General features: G+C 48.8%; 2 protein-coding genes and 1 long non-coding RNA gene across 6 annotated transcripts; 2 read left to right on the plus strand and 1 right to left on the minus strand.

Annotated features, from left to right (window-relative positions):
* The first annotated feature begins 364 nt into the window (after positions 1–364).
* ccna1 (cyclin A1) lies at positions 365–3,284 on the plus strand. The gene is made up of 9 exons (XM_061247508.1): positions 365–516; positions 741–932; positions 1,039–1,273; positions 1,352–1,470; positions 1,709–1,932; positions 2,024–2,228; positions 2,307–2,420; positions 2,521–2,654; positions 2,847–3,284. The coding sequence occupies exons 2-9, from the start codon at positions 756–758 to the stop codon at positions 2,896–2,898; spliced, it is 1,260 nt and encodes a 419-aa protein (XP_061103492.1). The 5' UTR covers positions 365–516; positions 741–755; the 3' UTR covers positions 2,899–3,284.
* An 829-nt stretch (positions 3,285–4,113) lies between these two features.
* On the plus strand, positions 4,114–14,728 carry sparta (spartin a). Of its 4 annotated transcripts, none has more exons than XM_061247500.1 (8): positions 4,114–4,267; positions 5,660–6,426; positions 9,694–9,888; positions 11,461–11,641; positions 12,615–12,809; positions 13,317–13,475; positions 13,810–13,900; positions 14,469–14,728. In XM_061247500.1, exons 2-8 carry the CDS (start codon positions 5,662–5,664, stop codon positions 14,518–14,520), a joined length of 1,638 nt encoding a protein of 545 aa, XP_061103484.1. In that variant the 5' UTR covers positions 4,114–4,267; positions 5,660–5,661; the 3' UTR covers positions 14,521–14,728. The 4 variants fall into 4 exon arrangements, with proteins under 4 accessions (XP_061103484.1, XP_061103487.1, XP_061103486.1 ...); XM_061247503.1 differs by lacking the exon at positions 4,114–4,267 and adding an exon at positions 4,775–4,843; XM_061247502.1 differs by lacking the exon at positions 4,114–4,267 and adding an exon at positions 4,941–4,958.
* A 3,178-nt stretch (positions 14,729–17,906) lies between these two features.
* On the minus strand, positions 17,907–19,682 carry LOC133132214 (uncharacterized). The gene is made up of 3 exons (XR_009709091.1): positions 19,461–19,682; positions 18,958–19,055; positions 17,907–18,565 (listed from the first exon to the last, which is right to left on the minus strand). It is a non-coding gene; the product is annotated as an uncharacterized LOC133132214 (long non-coding RNA).
* Between the last annotated feature and the right edge of the window lie 85 nt (positions 19,683–19,767).

Here is a 19,767-nt window from a genome sequence, read left to right on the forward strand (position 1 = left end):
AGAGACATTCCTGGCACCGTTGAAGCTTGAGCATTTTTAGCTTTTTAGCCATGTAATATTATAATTGTTCGGATTATTATTATTGTTGTTGTTATCATTATTATTATTACGATTATAGTTGTTGGTAGGCTACCACACGACTAGGCTACTACAGGGTGAAGGGGCTTCTTTTAAGCTAACCCACTCCTGATGTTTTGATTTTCCAAGCACACTCCATTGACGCATTTGCGGATGGACGCTTCATATGGTTGCTATGGTGACGCTCACGCACTCCTATAGCTGTCTGTGATTGGACATTGGGCTGGAAGCGGCGTGCTTGAAAAGCAAAGGTGTTGGATTGTTTGATCTACAACAGCTGAACTTACAGAGATAGGCAGCTGATAGGAATTAAATGTTGTTAATGAAGCCCGTAAATACCGGCGAGAGTTACCCATTCAGAATCAAGGAGTTTCGAGCAGTTCATTGGGGATCGCGAGGTTGCAAAGAGTGCATTGTCTGGATTACACGCAATATTAGGTTTGTGTTGTTGTTCGAAATGTGCTCTAAAAATGTTCGTTTCACGTTGTTTGCGACATTTAAATGTGCTGTTGGTACAAATTCTAAATTGTTTTGATTGTCAATCGTTTTTGCTATACATTTGCTCCGACAGCACTGGGTGTACACGTTTCTAAAATGGCTAAAGCGGCTGATGTTGACTTCACATTTAATCAATTGACGAACTTTATTCGTTCTCCAACCAGATTTCTGTTTGGAAGATGAGCTTTGGCAGCTTTGGCCCTGTTGGAAGCCTAACCAACCTTGGTAGTCAGGAAAATCGCCTGGCGTCAAACAAGATGGACGCGTCTCGGTTGCAGTTTGCTCCCAAGACAAAACAAAGGACCGTGCTGGGCGAACTGAGCGAGAACGAGCAGTGCAGCCGGTTCCACAGTCAGGTAAGATGAGCAACTTACAAATGCAGTGCCCCTAACTATGCTAACCTGGCTAGCTAGCATTTTGCCCAATTGCTTTAGCCCCTAATGTCCTTGGTTTTCCCCATAGGGTGGCCAACACTCCAAGCATGGATCAGGTTTGGAAAATGCATTCCCTGCAGTCTCGTCGACAAGCATCCCGTCCTGTTTCTCCAGTTCAAGCTTCGACATCTATGTTGACGAACCGAGTGCGGTCGTAGTACCGGTCCCAAGCGCGATGGTGGCGCCCGGGCCCACGATGCACGACGAGGACATGGCTGCTATGCAGCACAAGGACTTCAGACTCTTCTTGGAGCTTAGTGCAGGTGCGTTGGGCCTGTAACTGATTCTGAGCTGTTGTAGTCCTAAATTGGGATGGCCATTTATGGAATTTGTTTGTACAGGATCCTGTATGGATGCCTCCATGTTGTCTCAGCCAGAGGATGACTCTCCCCATGCCCATGATATCCTAACTATGGCAGAATATGCTGGGGACATTCACCAACACTTGCGGGACTCTGAGGTGGGTATCTTAATTTTTGAACGTAACTTTACTGCCAACTTGAGGCCTGGTACAAAGCTAGTTTACAGGGTTAACTGGATAACCACATTAACTCAGAATCACAACTTCAGTCTGCTCCAGATTTGGGAGGGATCTGGGTTTTACTCTATGCAGTTGTCCAGCTAGCTTGGCAATCATGCTTTGTGAAATGGAGCCCCAGGATGATTCCTTGAGCTTGCCTCATCTCAATCTTCCCCAGGTGAGGCTCCGGCCCAAGGCTGGCTACATAAAGAAGCAGCCGGATATCACCAACAGCATGCGTGTTGTCCTGGTGGACTGGCTGGTCGAGGTTGGGGAGGAGTACAAGCTGTGTGCAGAGACCATTTACCTGGCCGTGAACTACATGGACCGCTTCCTATCCTGCATGTCCGTTCTCCGTGGGAAGCTGCAGCTCGTGGGCACAGCTGCCATCCTCCTGGCGGCGTAAGGCTTTTAAAATTGGGGTTTTTAGGTTTGTAAAATTTGCCCTGAATCCCTCCAACTCTGGCCTTGTGGTTATGTTTATTTCCTCTAGGAAATACGAAGAGATCTACCCTCCAGAGGTGGACGAGTTTGTTTACATCACAGATGACACCTACTCCAAGAAGCAGCTTCTGAGGATGGAGCACCTGCTTCTCAAAGTTCTCTCCTTTGACATGACTGTGCCCACAATCCATCAGTTCCTCAGGCAGTTCATGGTTGTAGAACCTGTTTGTTCCACAACAGAGAACCTGGCTCTGGTAATTGCCCCCTGAATTTTAACATGCGCTTTGGTCTTCATGCAATCAGGCTGCACTCTTAACACGTGTCCTTTACAGTATGTTGCAGAGCTAAGCTTGCTGGAGGTTGACCCGTTCCTGCTGCATCTCCCATCCAAGGTTGCTGCAGCAGCCTACTGCCTTGCCAACTACACCATGAACAAGGCCTTATGGGTAAGAAATTCACTGCAAGTGCAACTTAATGTTTCTTTGGTGCCATTTAGACTGGCCACTTTGCACTTGGTGTTAACTCTTCCGATCTGTTTCCCGACAGCCTGACTCCCTACATGCCTTCACCGGCTATTCCCTGGCGGAAATTGCTCCTTGTCTGAAGGATCTGCATAAGCTTTACCAGAGTGCTGACCGTTGCCCCCAGCAGGCCATCAGGGAGAAGTACAAGGGCTCAAGGTTGGTAACATTTTGTTAACCTGCTCTTGTCCAAAATGGACCTCTTGCCCATTGCCATGTTCTGACTCCAGGAGCTGGAGTAGTTTCCTCTGTCCTGCCGCCATGGCACAGCAGATTCTGGGGGGGGGGTGTTTGGACAAACTCGATGTGTTTCATTGGCTGAACTGTCCTGACTTGTGGTCTGTCTTCCAGGCATGGTGGTGTGTCGCTCATCAGTCCTCCAAGGTCCCTGCCTTTTCACTGATGCCCAGTACCCCTCCACGGACATGCCCAAACTCAGCGCTTGCACCTCCTCGGGAGACCACTCATGAGACATGACTCATGCTAACTTTTAATATTTTTAAAATTGTTTTTAAATCTTGTATAGATTGTATCATAGGTAGTTATCAAGTAACACATTTTTTTTTAAACTAAGTATTTGTAACCTGCTTCTGACCCCTGTACTGTTTATTGTGGATGTATTTGTCAGCTGAGCAGTCCAGTCTCCATGTGCTTTTAAACTGGTGGTTTTTAATCCATTTGTCTAGCAAATTCAGGATGGCAATCATTTTTTGGGCTGAAACTGCTGCATGGAATTATGACTTGAACCTGTGTGCTGTGTTTACCATGTGATTAAAGAAGCAAGTAACACCTCTGCCTCCATCTTGTCTCTATACTAATGAATGCTGCCTTTGATTTGGTGTGACTGTCCTGACCAAGACCTTTTGAGCTTGGGCCTGTGATCTGGTGTCAGCAAAATGAGTCATGGCTGCTTCTGGATCTTCAGCTTTATTTCAGGCCCTCTGGCTGTCAAATTATCCTTGCCTGACTAATCAGGCTGACCTGCAGGTGTTTACAGCTAATTAAGCAAAGGTGATCGTTCCTGTGTCTATATAAATGTATAACTGCTCAGGGGTACATTCAAGCTGTCCATGTGAGGTGTGTGCTGGGAGGCATTGAACACAGTTTGCATGTGGAGGGATTTGTGCTTATTTGTCTTGTGCGGTCTGAATTCAGTTTGTGCTGGTTTAGGACTCATGCCCTACAATTTTTGGATGTGGGGAGGACCAGGCAGTATTTTGTGGAGTTGTCAGGCAAATTATCTGCTCCACAGCACCAACCAGTCTACTTGAAAAGGGAACTGGGATTTAGTATGGGCCCATTAAACTGGAATGTATAGAAATAAATTGAACCTTTTGGGATGTGGGCAACTTGGAAACCAATTTGGAGAACTTAAAGTGCATGGTGTTGATTGAAAGGGGACACTGGTGGGGAAATTTAGGCAGGAATTCGCTGCTTTAAATGTGATCGAGGTTTATATAATAGATGACAACCTCAGTGCATTATATTTCATCTGGGTTAAGGAGGTTCGCGTCTGCTTCTGGTAGGCGCGCTTCAAAAGCCGGTAATCGAGCGACCTCCAGCGTTCTTGGTTGAAATGTCTTCAACTTTTGTCCATGTAAGCTTGCCATACTTTGGCTGGAACTTTATCAGAACAGGTGATATTGCGGAGGCGCATCATCGAACAGTTGGCTTAAGTAACGAAGTTTGTCTCGGACGTGCTGGAGTTTCTTCGATGAAGCGGTTTCGTGGCCTCCCCTTGAAATTGCGCTATTAGAATTTGAAAGGAAGTGGTAAGGAATTTTCATATACGAAATATGTACGCTGTCAGCTATTGGAAGTCCATGTGGTGGGTTTGTATTCGTTTTTGCAAGCAAGCTGGCTGTTTTTCTTTTTGTCTAAAAGGAACCGCGTCCTCAAGTTTGTAGGCTGTTTATATAGCGAGGCAGCAAGACAAATAGTGCACAATATTTGAAGAGTTGAAACTGAATGTGACTTGAAAGTTATAATTGTAATATTTGTCAACCGTTTTCACAACTTGCCTACTTCGCAAGTAGTTTGGCGAACTGACTTTCTACTGTCCCTGCAAATGTGTCCGTTTTCGCTAACACCGATTTCATGTCCGATTAGCTAATGTTACATGCACAGTACCAACTAACCGGGTCAGCGAAAAATTGTAGTTGAAATTTTTGAATAGACTAACGTAATTCCTAACCATTGTTGCCTTTCGATATGGGCGGAAACTTTGACACACTTTTGACTTTAGACACGAGGAACACACGGGAATGTTGTCGGCATTACTGGTACAACCAGCTCTGGGTTCTATGAAACCGCTGCCATCGACAGACTAACACATAGTTGTTGCTGCAGTTACGTACCATCTAAATGCTTAAGATATCTACTGTTATATATAGCGACATTTTGAAAAAGCTTATTGCCACGATAAGCGCCAAGAAGCGTGGCTCCTATTTTGAGGGGAAAAAAGTGTACCAGCTTGTTTTGTTTCTGTAATTGGCTGCTCCGAAGCGTTTTACGTGGGGAGATCACCTGCAAACAAATAACTCAAACTAATAGTCGACATTAACCTTTAAGTCGATTTTTACATGGGTATAATTGAATATCTTAAGTGGAATATGTAGGCTAACCAAAAATGTGTAAATGACTTATGTGGTAGGCAGCCTATGCTCAAGGATGCCATTTTTCTCAATTTATCAGGAAGTAGCCTAATGATTTTTCAGATCGTAAATCTTCTAAAGCAGAGCTACGCGACTTAAGCTGGCAGCACACGCATCAAGAGCTATAGCCACTCAACTACAGCTAATTGAAATGGAGAATGTTTGACGATAAATCCAAATGCTGCAACTAGACACCAGAGACATTTATGGTCTGAAAATGGGAATTTAATCAGAATAAGTCGCATCCTCACAAGCTCGTTGCCACGGAGGGCCGTGTGCATGCAAGTTTGTATTCCAAACAGCGAATGCTGCCTTAATTGATTCCAATGACTAATTCACTGCATTCAGCTGCATTAAAGACCAGTATCATTTCGACAACAGGAATAACACATTTCACTTTATGTGCAAACCTGCAGTGCTAATTCAGCAAATAATTGAACTAATTATATTAGCAAGATCTGAGGTTTAAGACCAAGCTTGGACGCAGATCACCAACCGTTTTCTCTCCAGGTATGGAGGAAGACAGCCTGGACGTGTTCAACCCGCTGGGGCTGTTTATTATACGGGACGACTACGAGAAGGGGCTGGAATGTCTGGACCGGGCGCTGACCGCGGACGAGGCGCGAAACGCAGCGGCGGCCCTGGAGTTGTACAGAAGGGGCCGGCAGCACCTCCACAGGGGCATGGGGGTGGACTCCTCCAGGCCCGAATGCGTGGGCGCAGCCTGGGACTCGGCTAGACAGATGCAGAGGAAGATGAGCCAAACCCTGGGGAACATCACCACCAGACTGGCGGCCTTGGAGACCGCGCCCACTGCCACACCCGCTCCCGAACTGAGCCCCGCCCAGTCCCTGTACCTACCCCTCCCTACCCCAGACCACCAGGGGGCGTCTGCCCCTACCAGAGTGCCCCTCCCTGGGTTCGCCCCCCTGCGCGTATCTCCCACAATGCACCCTGGGGAGCAGCCCCCGGCCTACACGCCCCAGGCTGCTGACGGACACCTGAGTCTGTCCTATGGGACGGAGGCGGGGGAGCTGTCCCTGGTGAGGGACACGCCCACTCTGCAGAGCCCCTTCGCCAGCCGGAGTGCCAGTCTGGGCCTGGGCGGCGAGGAAGGGCAGGACCTCCTCTTCTTCCCGGAGGGGGTGCAGATCTTCTTCGTGGAGCCCGAGGGCCAGGTCAGCGCCCCTTCATACCCTGGGTACCTGCGCATCACCAGGCTCCACAGCCAGCAGTGCCCTGAGAGGGCATACAGCCCCCCTACTGCAGTACTACAGGTGAGAGAGGAGAGGGAGGAGAAGGGAGGAGAGGGAGGAGAAGGAGGAGAAGGGAGGAGAGGGGAGGAGAGGGAGGGAAGGAGGGAGGGATTTCTGTGCGGCAGTAGGAACCAGCAGCACAAACCTCAGTGTCTGATCTCACTCGCTGCGTACGCCTGTTCTCTCAGAGCGGGGCGATGTTCTCGTGCCGCTCCCCGGCCCTCTCACCCAGTCCTGTGTCACGCCAGGTTCAGCAAAGCTGCTTTGGCCAAATGATTTCTGGGTAAAAGGGCCCAAAACAAAAGGGCCCTCGCTGCTCACCCTTCTGGGGAGCCGCTGCCAGCTGCGTCGTTGTTGCACAACCGCGGTGTGACCGCGGAGCAGAGCCGCGGAAGCGTCTGGCGTTCTCTCCCTGGAAGGGAGACTTTGGCTCGGACGCCTCCACAAGAGCTGAGATCGGACTTTGACCGCCCCGCTCTGCGCGGTATCTGCTTCAGACGGATAATCTCCGTCTGCACCAACCGTGGGTCCTAAAACACATAACATTGACCAGTCCGCTGGGCTGTATTGAGTGGTTCATAGATTTTAGTACAGAGCCCAGTTCCAGACTGGCCCGAGTCATGTGATGGCCTCTCCTACTATCTGATTGGTGGGCTCTGCTTCTTGTCTTCTTTTACATTTTGTCCCCTGTCACATGACCAGGGGGTTTATACACATGGTGCTGTTAGGCATTGTATGAATAATGTGTATTGTACAGAAACAAAATGGATGTCTTAAAATTCTTAAAGATTCTTAAAATACGCATCTATTCGTTATTGTTCTGCCATGGCCTGAAACAATGATGCATCTAGTCTGTGTGTGTGTATGTGTGTATATATAAAAATATATATATATATTTTCTCTTGATGACCAAAGGGCTAACTGCCCCTTGAGCTGCCAGTTCAGTTACCCCAGGTTACACGGTAATCTGAGGGTTTAAGTTTAGTCTAAGTGAGAGTTTATAAATGGCTGGTGTTTTCCTGATGAGCTGGGCTTGCCAGCTGAGACACAGTGAGATCCTGATAAGGGCTGTGGACTGTACATCACAGTCCACCTTTAAACTCCTCTTATCAGAGATAAGACCCTGAGACTGGCCCAGAGGAGTAATGCTCCTCTCCCCTCTGGAGCTCTGTCTCTGATTAGTGACTTCACGCACACTACGGACAAACTTTGGATGTCTCAAGTTTTTCAAAAGTTTGCATAGTTTTTTGTAAAGATGTGAAGAGGAGCCAGTGTGCTTTGGCCAGATTCATAAGACCACTGCAAACTGTCCTTATTTTGCTTGTCAGGCGAACACAAGTAAGCCTTATTTTGGTTCCAAAACGATTCGAATAACAGATCGGCAGTTACATAAGAATTTAAAAAGACTGGAAAATTAAGGTTTTCTGCCCTGGATGCAGAAAGGGATCTTCTTTGACTGTGGATCGTCAATGGGCCGATTGTATTTGTACTTGTTATTATTGTATTGTACTGGGGCGGCCTGCAGCGTAGTAGTTAAGTTGCATGACTGGGACACGCAAGGTCGGGGGTTCTAATCCCTGTGTAGCCACCATAAGATCTGCACAGCCGTTGGGTCCTTGAGCAAGGCCCTTAACCCTGCATTGCTCCTGCTTAGTCTAAGCAACTGTACGTCACTTTGGATAAGAGCGTCTGCCAAATGCCAATAATGTAATGTAATGTAATTTATTGGGGACCATGTACAACTGAAAACACCCATGACTATATTGTGATGTGCTGGCTCTCCCCACTTTGGTCCAAAGGCTACTGTACAGTGGTAGGCTCAAAGTGGGTTTTGCTTGAATCCATGTCTTGGATGATGGTTGAGGTGATGTTCTGGGACAGTATGAGGGAGACCCTCCCCTCCTCTCTCTAGTTCCTGGAATCCAATAGCCTCCCCTGTATCTCAAGTTCTCATGTGGCTGATCAGCAGTTTTTCCATGGAAATCTCACACAACCCCGGACTGCCTGGGAATGGGGGGGGAATTACAGGAAACGGTAATTGGGGGAATAGTGTGAAATAACATTGGGCCTGCTTCAGTTGTCATTGGAGTGAGGGCCTCTTGTGTTTTTAATTTGGAAGTGTCTGGAAGGCCATGGGGGGGGGGAAGGGGGGTGGAGTGTCACTTGAGGCTGTGGTCGCAGTGTGCCATCAGTAGTTTGTTTGTCCTCGTTAGCGTGCAACGCTTGGGGGCTCTGCTAATCGCTAATCGATTTTCACCGGGCCATTACGACACGGGGCAGCCAGCCCGGCTGCAAACAGACTCTTATCTGGGCGAACGCGAGCGGTGATCTCACAGGGGAGGGGAGGGGGGCTTAAACCCGAAAAGCAGACTTTCAGGAGCCGTGGACGTCCCCCCCCCCCCCCGGTGTGGAAACAGCTCTCCCGAAGCGGGCGGTTTTCGGAGCGCTGGTATTCCAGGACAAAGGGGCCTGCAACTGATGATGCTGCTGTTCTCTTGTTGTTTTGGGCCCTGTTTACCCCCCCCCCCCCCCTCCCTCCCGGTCTAAAAATAACTCCCCAGCCCTCGCCCTCCTGGCTCACTGGCACCAACACACCCCCTCCCGTGAGGGCTGGTGGAACTCATTTGCCATGGCAACCGTATCTGGGCAGCGTAAATGTACAGGACAGCTGCCTCTACTGCACCCACCGGGGAGAATGGCTTGAACAGCTGCCCTGTGTTGTGTTCTGCTCCCTGTCCGCGCAGACAGGCTGCGCTCAGTGTCTGCGCAGACGGGCTGCGCTCAGGGTCTGCGCAGACAGGCTGCGTTCAGGGTCCTGTGTTCAGGGTCTGCGCAGACAGGCTGCGTTCAGGGTCTGTGCAGTCGCTCAGACTGCCGGTGTGTTCCACATTCAGTGGAACCTCAGAGAACCGGACACATCGGGAATGCAGGGTCGTTCGGAACACTGACATTTCCAGAACTCCGAAAGCGACATTGAAATGCACCAATTCTAGGAAATATTGATAATATTGATAATATTGATCGCAATATTGAACACTAATGGAGAAAAGCTCACTCCCTTGTCTAATTATGATATACTTTCAAGTTCTCAATTAATAATTACTTATTTGCCTTTTGCAGTTGTCATTATGTACTGATGATATACTCTCGATTCTATACTCTGTTCGGCTGACCGGACTTTGAGGTTCTACTGTACTTTGTGGTCTGCTGTAAGTAATAGAAATCTGTAATAAGGACAGTCTGATATTGACCGTTTTATTTTGGGATTTATTTTTTATCTTTTTACAGGTGTGTGACTGGGTGTACCCCCTGACCCCCACCTCCCCGGTCCTGCTGTGTAACTCCGGGGTGTTCATGTTCCCCGACACGCTGGCCCCCACGCCGGGGTCCTACGTAGGGGTGGTGCTGTCCTCCGAGCTGCCCGAATCGGACAGGCGGCTGTTTCAGTTCCACCTCGCTCAGCTGACCGACCTCAGGCACCAGGTCAGAACTTACAGTCCAATGGCTTCAGTCTCACTCACCTGTCTGCCTCTGCCATGGGCTCAGCTTGTGTGTTCCAGGTGTATCATGGGATTCTGAGTTTTATGCCGTGCACTCCACTTGTGTGTTCCAGGTGTATCATGGGATTTAGAGTTTTGTGTCGAGGCCATTGAAATAACATTCCTGATCAGATGTGCATCCCTAGTTAAGTTGTATAATATAAAAATATAAGCATCCTGCACTTTTCTTTTTTCGGTGCTTCATGCCCCTTTGGGCATTGAAACCAGGGTCACATTCAGCCCTGACAAAATGTAGCAAACCGTTTATTGGCGGTGGCATGTTGAACGTTCTTGCAAACCGTGGGCGGACTGACTGACAGTACGATTTGCTCCAAAGGCATCTGAGAAGACGTTCTCCGAGTTTTAAAGCATAGGCCTACACCTCCGACACACCCATCAAACGGGAGCAAACATACCCCAGAGCCTGTAGCAAAACGTTGCACACCGTTGGGAGAAATATATCGTTCAACCCGGAAACCGTAGCAACACATGCCCCTGGCTTTAGAGAGCGCGCTATAGTCTGTGCAGTTCTCTGATAGGTCCTTTACAGCGTGTGTGTATATACGTCCTTTTGAACCAATCACCGACGAGGAGCAACAAGGGAGGGTGATGTTATCTGTCCATAGCTTTTCTGGTCTGCGTGGAATTGAATTGAATGGCGTCTCTTGGCATCATTAGCGTGGCTTCGAGTTTCCTGGTGCTCCAGATTTCCTCGTTTATAATCCCAGTGGGATACGCTGATCTGATTAGCTGTGGAATTTATCCGCTTTAAAAGGATTCCTGCCAGTTTCTGGAATGCCGTGTTAGCCAGTGTGCGGGAAGTGCTGTACCTGTTTCTGATTGTCCCAGTGTGTGTGTGTGTGTGTGGGTAACTCCAGGTGTATGTGTGTGTGTGTGGGTACCTCTAGGTGTGTGTAGGTAACTCCAGGTGTATGTGTGTGTGTGTGTGTGGGTACCTCTAGGTGTGTGTAGGTAACTCCAGGTGTATGTGTGTGTGTGTGGGTACCTCTAGGTGTGTGTAGGTAACTCCAGGTGTGTGTGTGTGTGTGTAGGTCACTCCAGGTGTATGTGTGTGTGTGTGTGTGTGTGTGTGTGTGTAGGTAACTCCAGGTGTGTGTGTGTGTGTGTGTAGGTAACTCCAGGTGTATGTGTGTGTGTGTGTGTGTGTGTGTGGGTAACTCTAGGTGTGTTTAGGTAACTCCAGGTGTGTGTGTGTGTGTGTGGGTAACTCTAGGTGTGTTTAGGTAACTCCAGGTGTATGTGTGTGTGTGGGTAACTCTAGGTGTGTGTAGGTAACTCCAGGTGTGTGTGTGTGTGTGTGTAGGTAACTCCAGGTGTATGTGTGTGTGTGTGGGTAACTCTAGGTGTGTTTAGGTAACTCCAGGTGTATGTGTGTGTGTGTGTGTGTGTGTGTGTGTGTGTGGTTAACTCTAGGTGTGTGTAGGTAACTCCAGGTGTGTGTGTGTGTGTGTGGGTAACTCTAGGTGTGTGTAGGTAACTCCAGGTCTCTCTGCAGGCCCCTGAGGTGGTCGCTGAGGCTGAGAACCTGTGTGAGAAGGTTCCCCTGGGCCCCCTGGAGCAGACCCCCACCCTGGGGGCCACAGTGGCGGAGAAGGAGAAGAAGAAGGTGGAAGAGGAAGAGGAGGAGGTGCCACTGCCAGAGTGGAGTGAGAAGGTGGCCCAGGGCATCCTCACAGGTGACTGAGGGGCCAGAGCAGGGTGGGGCAGTCCCCTTCCAGTGCCCTAACCATCCTGTTCCCCGTGTGACATCATAGTGTTCCCTGTGTGACATCATAGTGTTCCCTGTGTGACATCATAGTGTTCCCTGCGCTGCTTTACTGTGGCTGTGACAAAATGGCTGCCTCCAGCAGTGTGTGTGGAAGACTGCACTTTACACCCGGGAGTCAGGTAGTGGCGAAGGTGCTGGACAGTAACCACAGTAAGATCTGTGCAGCTGTTGGGCCCTTGAGATTGGCTTAGCCTAATCAACTGAAAGTCACTTTAGATAAAAAGTGTCAGCTAAATAACTCATGTAACGAGTCGTTATTTTATAGACAAGGCATGCCCTCGCTCCAAGTCATAAACTATAAAGGCGTGTATGCAGTACTGGTGTTTCCCCACTGGCCTTGAACTGGCCACTGGAGACGTGTAGATATAAGTGGATTTTATTCAGTTTAAGGACTAGTAGACCGTTGTGTTTCTCCGGGACCAGGGCTGCATGTCCCTTTCTTGTGACTCACACAGGACTGTGCACATTTGCAGTAGTTTCTACAGTGGCTCACTAGAGGGCAGCACTGTCGCCCAAAGCAAGGTCACGAAACAAGATGGAAACTATGCAGCATATTTGCCTAAAGCATTTCAGTTTCAGTTATGGGTGTTTGTTTATCACAGACTTGGCTATGCGGGTTTATGGCTCTGATGACCCTCTCCAGGGTGGATACTTACTGAAGCAGTGCAGGTTAAGCAGGGCAGTGTCCTACCGAGGCATTGAACCAGCAACCTTTCAACTGGAAGCCCAGTTTCCTATCTGTTAGACTACACTGCTGCCTCCATTACAGAGCCCTCTGTTTGTCTGCGGGGGGTCCTGGCTGAGGTGTGTGAGTTTGGGGTCTGTTCCCCTGCAGGGTGTCCTGGCTGAGGTGTGTGAGTTTGGGGTCTGTTCCCCTGCAGGGGCGTCCTGGCTGAGCTGGGGGCTGGTGAAGGGGGCGGAGTACACGGAGAAGGCCATCCAGAAGGGGGCGTCCAAACTGCGCGAGCGCATCACCCCCGAGGACACGCCCACCGAGGTCAGCCCCAACGTGGCCAAGGGCCTGCAGGTGGCCAAGCAGGCCAGCGGGGGCGCTGTGCGCGTCAGCCAGCTGCTGGGTGAGAGAGAGAGAGAGAGAGAGAGAGAGAGGGAGGTGTGTGTGTGTGTGTCTGTGTCTGTGTGTGTGTCTGTGTCTGTGTGTGTAAAGGCTGTGTATGTGTGTGTATATACTATGTTTATAAAAGCTGTGTGTGTGTATACAGTATATATGTGTGCTGTATTACAGTGGATGGAGTGTGTGTATATAAAGGCTGCTCTGTTTCAGTGGATGGTGTGTGTGTGTTTATATATAAAGGCTGTGCTCTGTTACAGTGGATGGTGTGTGAGTGTGTGTGTGTGTGTGTATATAAAGGCTGTACTCTGTTACAGTGGATGGTGTGTGTGTGTGTATATATAAAGGCTGTACTCTTACAGTGGATGGTGTGTGTGTGTGTGTGTGTGTGTGTGTGTGTGTATATATATATATATAAAGGCTGTGCTCTGTTACAGTGGATGGTGTGTGTGTGTGTGTGTGTGTGTGTGTGTGTGTGTGTGTGTGTGTGCATAAAGGCTGTGCTCTGTTACAGTGGATGGTGTGTGTACCGTTGCTGGTCATGTGGGTAGAGAGCTGGCTCCCCATGTGAAGAAGCACGGCAGCAAGCTGATCCCAGAGTCCATGAAGAAGGACCCCAAGGGCCGCTCCACACTGGACGGGGCCAAAGCGGTGGCAGTCAGCAGCATGCAGGGTAGACCAATCTGTGATCAGAGTGTTCTCAACTCAACGTTCTGATGCTGATGTCACAATCACTTCTGGTGACTGAGAGCAAAGGAGTTCAAGAACACTGATTTAGAATTTTGAAAAACACATTCCAGAAAAATCTCTTCAAAGGGTTCAATCACTGTGCCTGCTGTTCGAGTTAAAAAGCTGGGTTTTTTTTTTTACCTTGGCAGTCGAAAGCTGTGTACTATAATGGTTACTAAGGTTATATTTGTAATAATATTTCCCTGAATTTGTAATGTATTTTGACTTGGTTTAGATCTATGTTTTGTGTGTTTGTTTTGTTTTGTTTTGTGGTGCAGGACTCGCAACAGTGTGGACCGGCCTGGAGGTGGCGTCCAAGAACGTGGGCAAGAGCGTCGCTACGGAGACCGTCTCCACGGTGAAGCACAAGTAAGTGAAGCGCCTTCCTTCATGGTGCTTTCACAAGCTATTCTGCTATTTATCCTTGTACCCTATTGGTCTGTGTTGTATCTAACCAGGGCCCTATTCCACAAAGCAGGATCACTGAGTCAGCTGCATAAATGCACTGAGAAACTGGACTGAAGTAAAAAGAGCTGTTCCGGGTTTTACTCCGAGCAGTTATCCAGCTAACTCTGTCATCCTGCATTGTGAAACACCCCCAGGACTGTTTCTCCCTCTCATTTATTGTTCTGTTTTTTTGGAACCTGGCCCGTCCACCCCAAGAACTGTAGCCATAAACAATATCTATGATAACAATGTGAGCATTCCCACTGATGAGCGATAACGTTCTGTAAATGGCGGCTCCTAGCCATTTGGAACGTGACGCCCTGTACGTTCTGATGGATTTGATTGGCTGTCGTTCATGCAGCTGGAAAGAGTGCTTAATGGTTCTTCATGTGGACGGGCCTGTACCGTGTGCTTTCTGGGTGGAACCCTGAGGAGGGAAACGGGGAAAAACTAACACTCCCTTCTTCTTTTTCTTCCTCTTATTTTGCAGATATAGGGGTCTAGAAAACGTCCTAGATCCTCCTAGCTCCTCCAACCATTAACTAACCAAAAAAAAAAACAAAACAAAAAAAAAAAAGAGCAGAGCAGTGTGCATACTGAAAGTATTCTTCCCTGAAAAGATCTTGCTGGCATGCCTTGCACGCCATTGGCCTGTTTGCATGAGTGACATGAAATGACCCCACCCCCCCTAAGCATGTGCAATGTGTGTGTCCCGCACCCCAATCACGAATAAAAGCAATATAAACATCAGCCTGTGTTCCGCTGGGCTCTGTGGTCTGTGTACGGTGCAGTGCTATAAATCCCCTCTTTACCATCGCTGACCTGCGTCAAATGATTATTATTATAATTAATGCCATCTCTAACACATTCAGGAGCAGTGACAATCATCCTTTCCTGCAGATCACTGTTACTTTCAAGTTTAACCGACATGAGTCGAGCGCACGCTGGAATCGTACAGTAGTCGTTGCCACGTTCTCTGCAGATCCAGCCTGCATGTGCCTCCACTGCGTACGCTTCATGTATGCGTATGAAGTATGAATCCATCTGCATGCCCCATGAATGTGTCCCCAAATTATGACGATGGCCGACTGATATCCACTGGATAAATCCACAGCGAGACCCTGTTGTTTCGCTTTATAGGGCAGATGGAGGGCTTGGCTTTCTCAGTGGTTTTTTTAAAATCATTAACAACCCTGACCTATAATTGCAAGTGACAAGGCTGCTGTTAAATGTTGATGTAGACATGCACACACCTGGGAACTGGGGCTCATTTTGATTAGGCTGTATCGCTTGATAAGGGCAGCTTGTCCGACCACAGATGAAAGGTACACCGTTCATGAAAGGTGTACAAATAACAGTACTTCAGCTCCTTCCAGATACGCAGTTGTTGTACGTCGCTCTGGATAAGAGCGTCTGCCAAAGGCCATTAATGTGATATAATAATGATGGATGATGGGGAATCACTGAACTTGGGCAGCCTGAATTTGTTGCTATGGTAACTGCATGCAGTGGCTTCATTGCGTGTAGTGACCTTAAGGGCAGGTTCTGGGAGCCTGAGTTAGGTTATTTAATAAGCTGCCTATTAACACTAGTTAACAGAATGTTTATTATTTTATTTTTTTATTAACAGCTGGTTACTAAACACTGAGCAAGTCAAGCCAAGAGATTGTAGTGTAACTGCGTAATTCACCCAGGAATTGCTGTTGGGAATCAGTATTATAACCTGGTGATTTCACCTCACCTGTGAGCTCTGTATCTGCCTGCTTCTCCTGCCATATTCACCACCCCTCACCTCTGAGGCTCCTCCCACCTCTCACTCTCACGCTCATCATTGGTCCTTCTGTCTGGCCCCTCCCACTGCATGGTTAATGATACAGGATTCAGACAGACTGATGTGCGTTCACTGGTGCCATTCAGGGTTCATTAAAGAGGGGTAGGATGGACTGATGTGTTCACACAGTGGTGCCAGATGTGAAGTAGTCTCACATTTATGGACGTGGAATTTAGTCTAGGACTAGGATTAATCGGTGTCTGTGAAACTGGCCCATAGTTATTCATTCTGTTCAGTCCTTTCCCTCTTTTATTAACCTGTAGCTGTACTGGAACTGAGCAGTTTCCATTCGCTGTCCTGCTTATGGACGTGCCTTCTCTGTGGCACTGATTGGTGGATGTCCCTGTCTGTCCAAATGCTGTGTTATGAACCCTGTTTGCCATCCGTCTCCCCCACCCCCCTCCCTCACCACGTCTCCCCCTCCCTCCCCCCTCCCTCACCACGTCTCCCCCTGTCTCCCCCTCCCTCACCACGTCTCCCCCTCACTCACCCCGTCTCCCCCGCCCCCCTCCCTCACCCCGTCTCCCCCGCCCCCCTCCCTCACCGTGTCTCCCCCGCCCCCCTCCCTCACCGTGTCTCCCCCGCCCCCCTCCCTCACCCCGTCTCCCCCGCCCCCCTCCCTCACCCTGTCTCCCCTTGTCTCCCCCTGTCTCCCCCTCCCTCACCCTGTCTCCCCCGCCCCCCTCCCTCACCACGTCTCCCCCTCCCTCACCGCGTGTCGCCCTGTCTCCCCCTCCCCCCTCCCTCACCGCGTGTCGCCCTGTCTCCCCCTCCCCCTCCCTCACCGCGTCTCCCCCTCCCTCACCGCGTGTGGCCCTGTCTCCCCCTCCCCCCTCCCTCACCGCGTGTGGCCCTGTCTCCCCCTCCCTCACCCTGTCTCCCCCTCCCTCACCCCGTCTCCCCCTCCCTCACCACGTCTTCCCCTGTCTCCCCCTCCCTCGCCCCGTCTCCCCCTCCCTCACCGCGTCTCCCTCCCTCACCGCGTGTGACCCTGTCTCCCCCTCCCCCCTCCCTCACCGCGTGTGGCCCTGTCTCCCCCTCCCTCACCGCGTGTGGCCCTGTCTCCCCCTCCCTCACCGCGTGTGACCCTGTCTCCCCCTCCCCCCTCCCCCTCCCTCACCGCGCGTGGCCCTGTCTCCCCCTCCCTCACCGCGCGTGGCCCTGTCTCCCCCTCCCTCACCGCGTGTGGCCCTGTCTCCCCCTCCCCCCTCCCTCACCGCGCGTGGCCGCTCTGTGCTGAAGGTACGGCCCTGACGCGGGCCAGGCGACCCACACGGCGGTGGGCTGCGTCGCCAATGTGGGCGCGGCCGCCCTCAACTTCGACCACCTGGCCATCCGGGGCCTGACCCAGGCCGCCCGGCAGAACGTCAGCTCCACGGAGTCCAAGCCCCAGATAAAACGAGGGAAGGAGGAGGAGGAGAAGAGGGAGGAGTAACAGTGACAATCACTCCAGGGTTTACTGTCCTTTACCTGTGCCTTGCAGTATTACCCCTTTAATATTAATATTAATAATTAATAATAATATTGAGTTGGGCTGTGTTTAGGGGTCCCAGCCCTAGTCCTGGAGAGCTACAGGGTGTGCTTGTTTTTATTGTTGTTTTACCTTTAAACGTGAGACGCAGGTCAGTCCTGTTTGCTCAGAGTGAAAATCAGACCCTATGGCTGTCCGGGACCAGGGTCCATGCTGGTGCAATGTGAATGTACTCCTCAATATCACTCATAAAGGTAGATTGGGTCAAATGTATTTTTAAGATGGCACCTAGAGGTGCGTGAATCCAAATGGTGGACTGCAAATGGTATGCCAAAAAAAAGATTACGTTAATTATACAACTCCTATGGTGATAAAGTCTGTTTTCTATGTTGTATAATATATACCGTATTTATATGAAATAATATGAATTCAGTATGAAATAAGTATATTGTATGCCGTTTGTATATCGAGGATGAATTGATATGTTTGTATCTGCCATGTGGGATGCGTTCCTGCTGGATAAGTGCCTTGGGGTTTCATACATCTTTAGTTATTTATCCATGTTCATGCCTTTCTGTTGGGAGAACATGCTGAAGGCCAAATACACTATGAAGACTGGGGTGAAATGTTGCTTTGTTCAAGTCTGCAAACTTTTTTAATTTTTTCCATTTTAACATTGTTTAATAATGGTGTATTTATAAGGGTTTGCATTTTACTTCATGAAACTGTCACCTTAGAGTGCTTGCCCAATATTTTGTACATGCAGCTGCAAGCAGTGCTTGGTACATTGCAATATGAGCTCAAAGGCTCAAAACAGTCTCCTGTTACTTTATATGAATGTAACTTAAATTCACATTCAATTGATTTTGCTTTTCACTTGCACCATTCCTTGCCTTGCGGGTGCCTTTTTAAAAGAAAAAGGTGTTATTTCTGCGCCATCAAGCACTCCAAGCCACACGTGAATAAATAAAAAATATATATTTGCCCAAAACCAGCTGACAATTGACTCTGCAATTACTGTACATCAGGTGCCAATGATATTGTATTGTACACAGAAACTGATTGTGTTTGTTCACCATGGTGTTTAAAGGCACAAATAAAGCGGTATTTCAGTGAATGAAGTCGCGCTGCGCAGCTGCCGTCCCGGACGCTGCAGGTTCAGTAGACCCGGACGCTGCAGGTTCAGTAGACCCGCACGCTACAGGTTCAGTAGGCCCGCACGCTACAGGTTCAGTAGGCCACTGCCACACTTGGACGCTGCCACTCTCTCCAGGCGGGTCTGCGCCTGCAAGCCAAGGACAAATTAATCGACCCCCACATCCTTTTGAGCGGATTTTACTCAAACACTTCACAACATGTCAGTGTCACCCTTTAGTAAACAAAAATAGTATCCAATAGGAGCCGATACTCAGCGTGGCCTTCTAAGAGTTGTGACATGCAGTTTGTTTGGGGGCCAAGCACCAATGCGATAGGACCCTTATTGCATTTGCTTTGTTTACTGACTTGTGCTTTTCCACTGCATTTGTACAAACAATTCGCAAGCTTTAATGTCCAATTATGTAGGTAAAATGCTGAAGACGTTATTTCGAAATTGAGTAGTTATCGTAGTTATCTGTCAAAATGCAATTCGCTTTATCTAGCTTAATAACTAGCGTTAGGATAAACGGCAGTCATTACCTGGTTGAAGGATCTGTTAAGATTGCCGAGCGCATGATTGTGTTCGCTCATCTTCGTGTGGTGTACCTCGAGTTTGCTTGTTTCTTCGGTGAGTTTCCCTTAAACAGAAATGTTGTTAGCCGAATTATGTTAAAACGAATTGCTCTATATTATGTCACTCACATAACTGACGTTACAGTTTTGATAATATCAACTATAAGTTGCAACGCTATGGGCCGTAAACGAGTTGCAGTCTGAGCTGTCAAATCTCCCACTGACAGATTGACAGTTAGCTAGCACTAAATTAGCTAAGGTTATCCAGCTGAATAGCGACAGTAGTTAGCACAAAACAACAGAGTAGCTAGTCACCTGTAAAACCAACATTAGCTTGCTAACTACTCATACCTATGCATTGGCTAGCTAGCTAGTTAGATACTGTAAGACAGCTGGCGTTAAACAACATTACATTACATTAATCATTTCACCTAACATAAGCTAAATAAACATTTAGGAAACTTTCATACCAAGGAGTTCGGCAATTTCTTTGTATCCGACTCTCGTCTGTTGTGACATCAAATCCATAACAATTTAATTTCGGCGAGAAGAATCACACTTCAATCCCGACTGTAAGCACTATCCTGTCAAAGAAAACAGACTGTAGGTTCTTTTATTTTTTCAAAATACAGCTGCTAACGCGCGCCTTCGCGAGGTGCTTCCGCCGGATGTGGTGGTTGCCTGGAAACAAGTGAAAACATCCATCCCTGTGAAGTGTTCCGCGGTGTCTTCAGCTCAGCAAGTGTGCTTCTGACTGTGTAAATATGGAAGATACTG

Source organism: Conger conger, chromosome 7, assembly GCF_963514075.1.
Source record: "Conger conger chromosome 7, fConCon1.1, whole genome shotgun sequence".
NCBI lineage: Eukaryota > Metazoa > Chordata > Actinopteri > Anguilliformes > Congridae > Conger > Conger conger.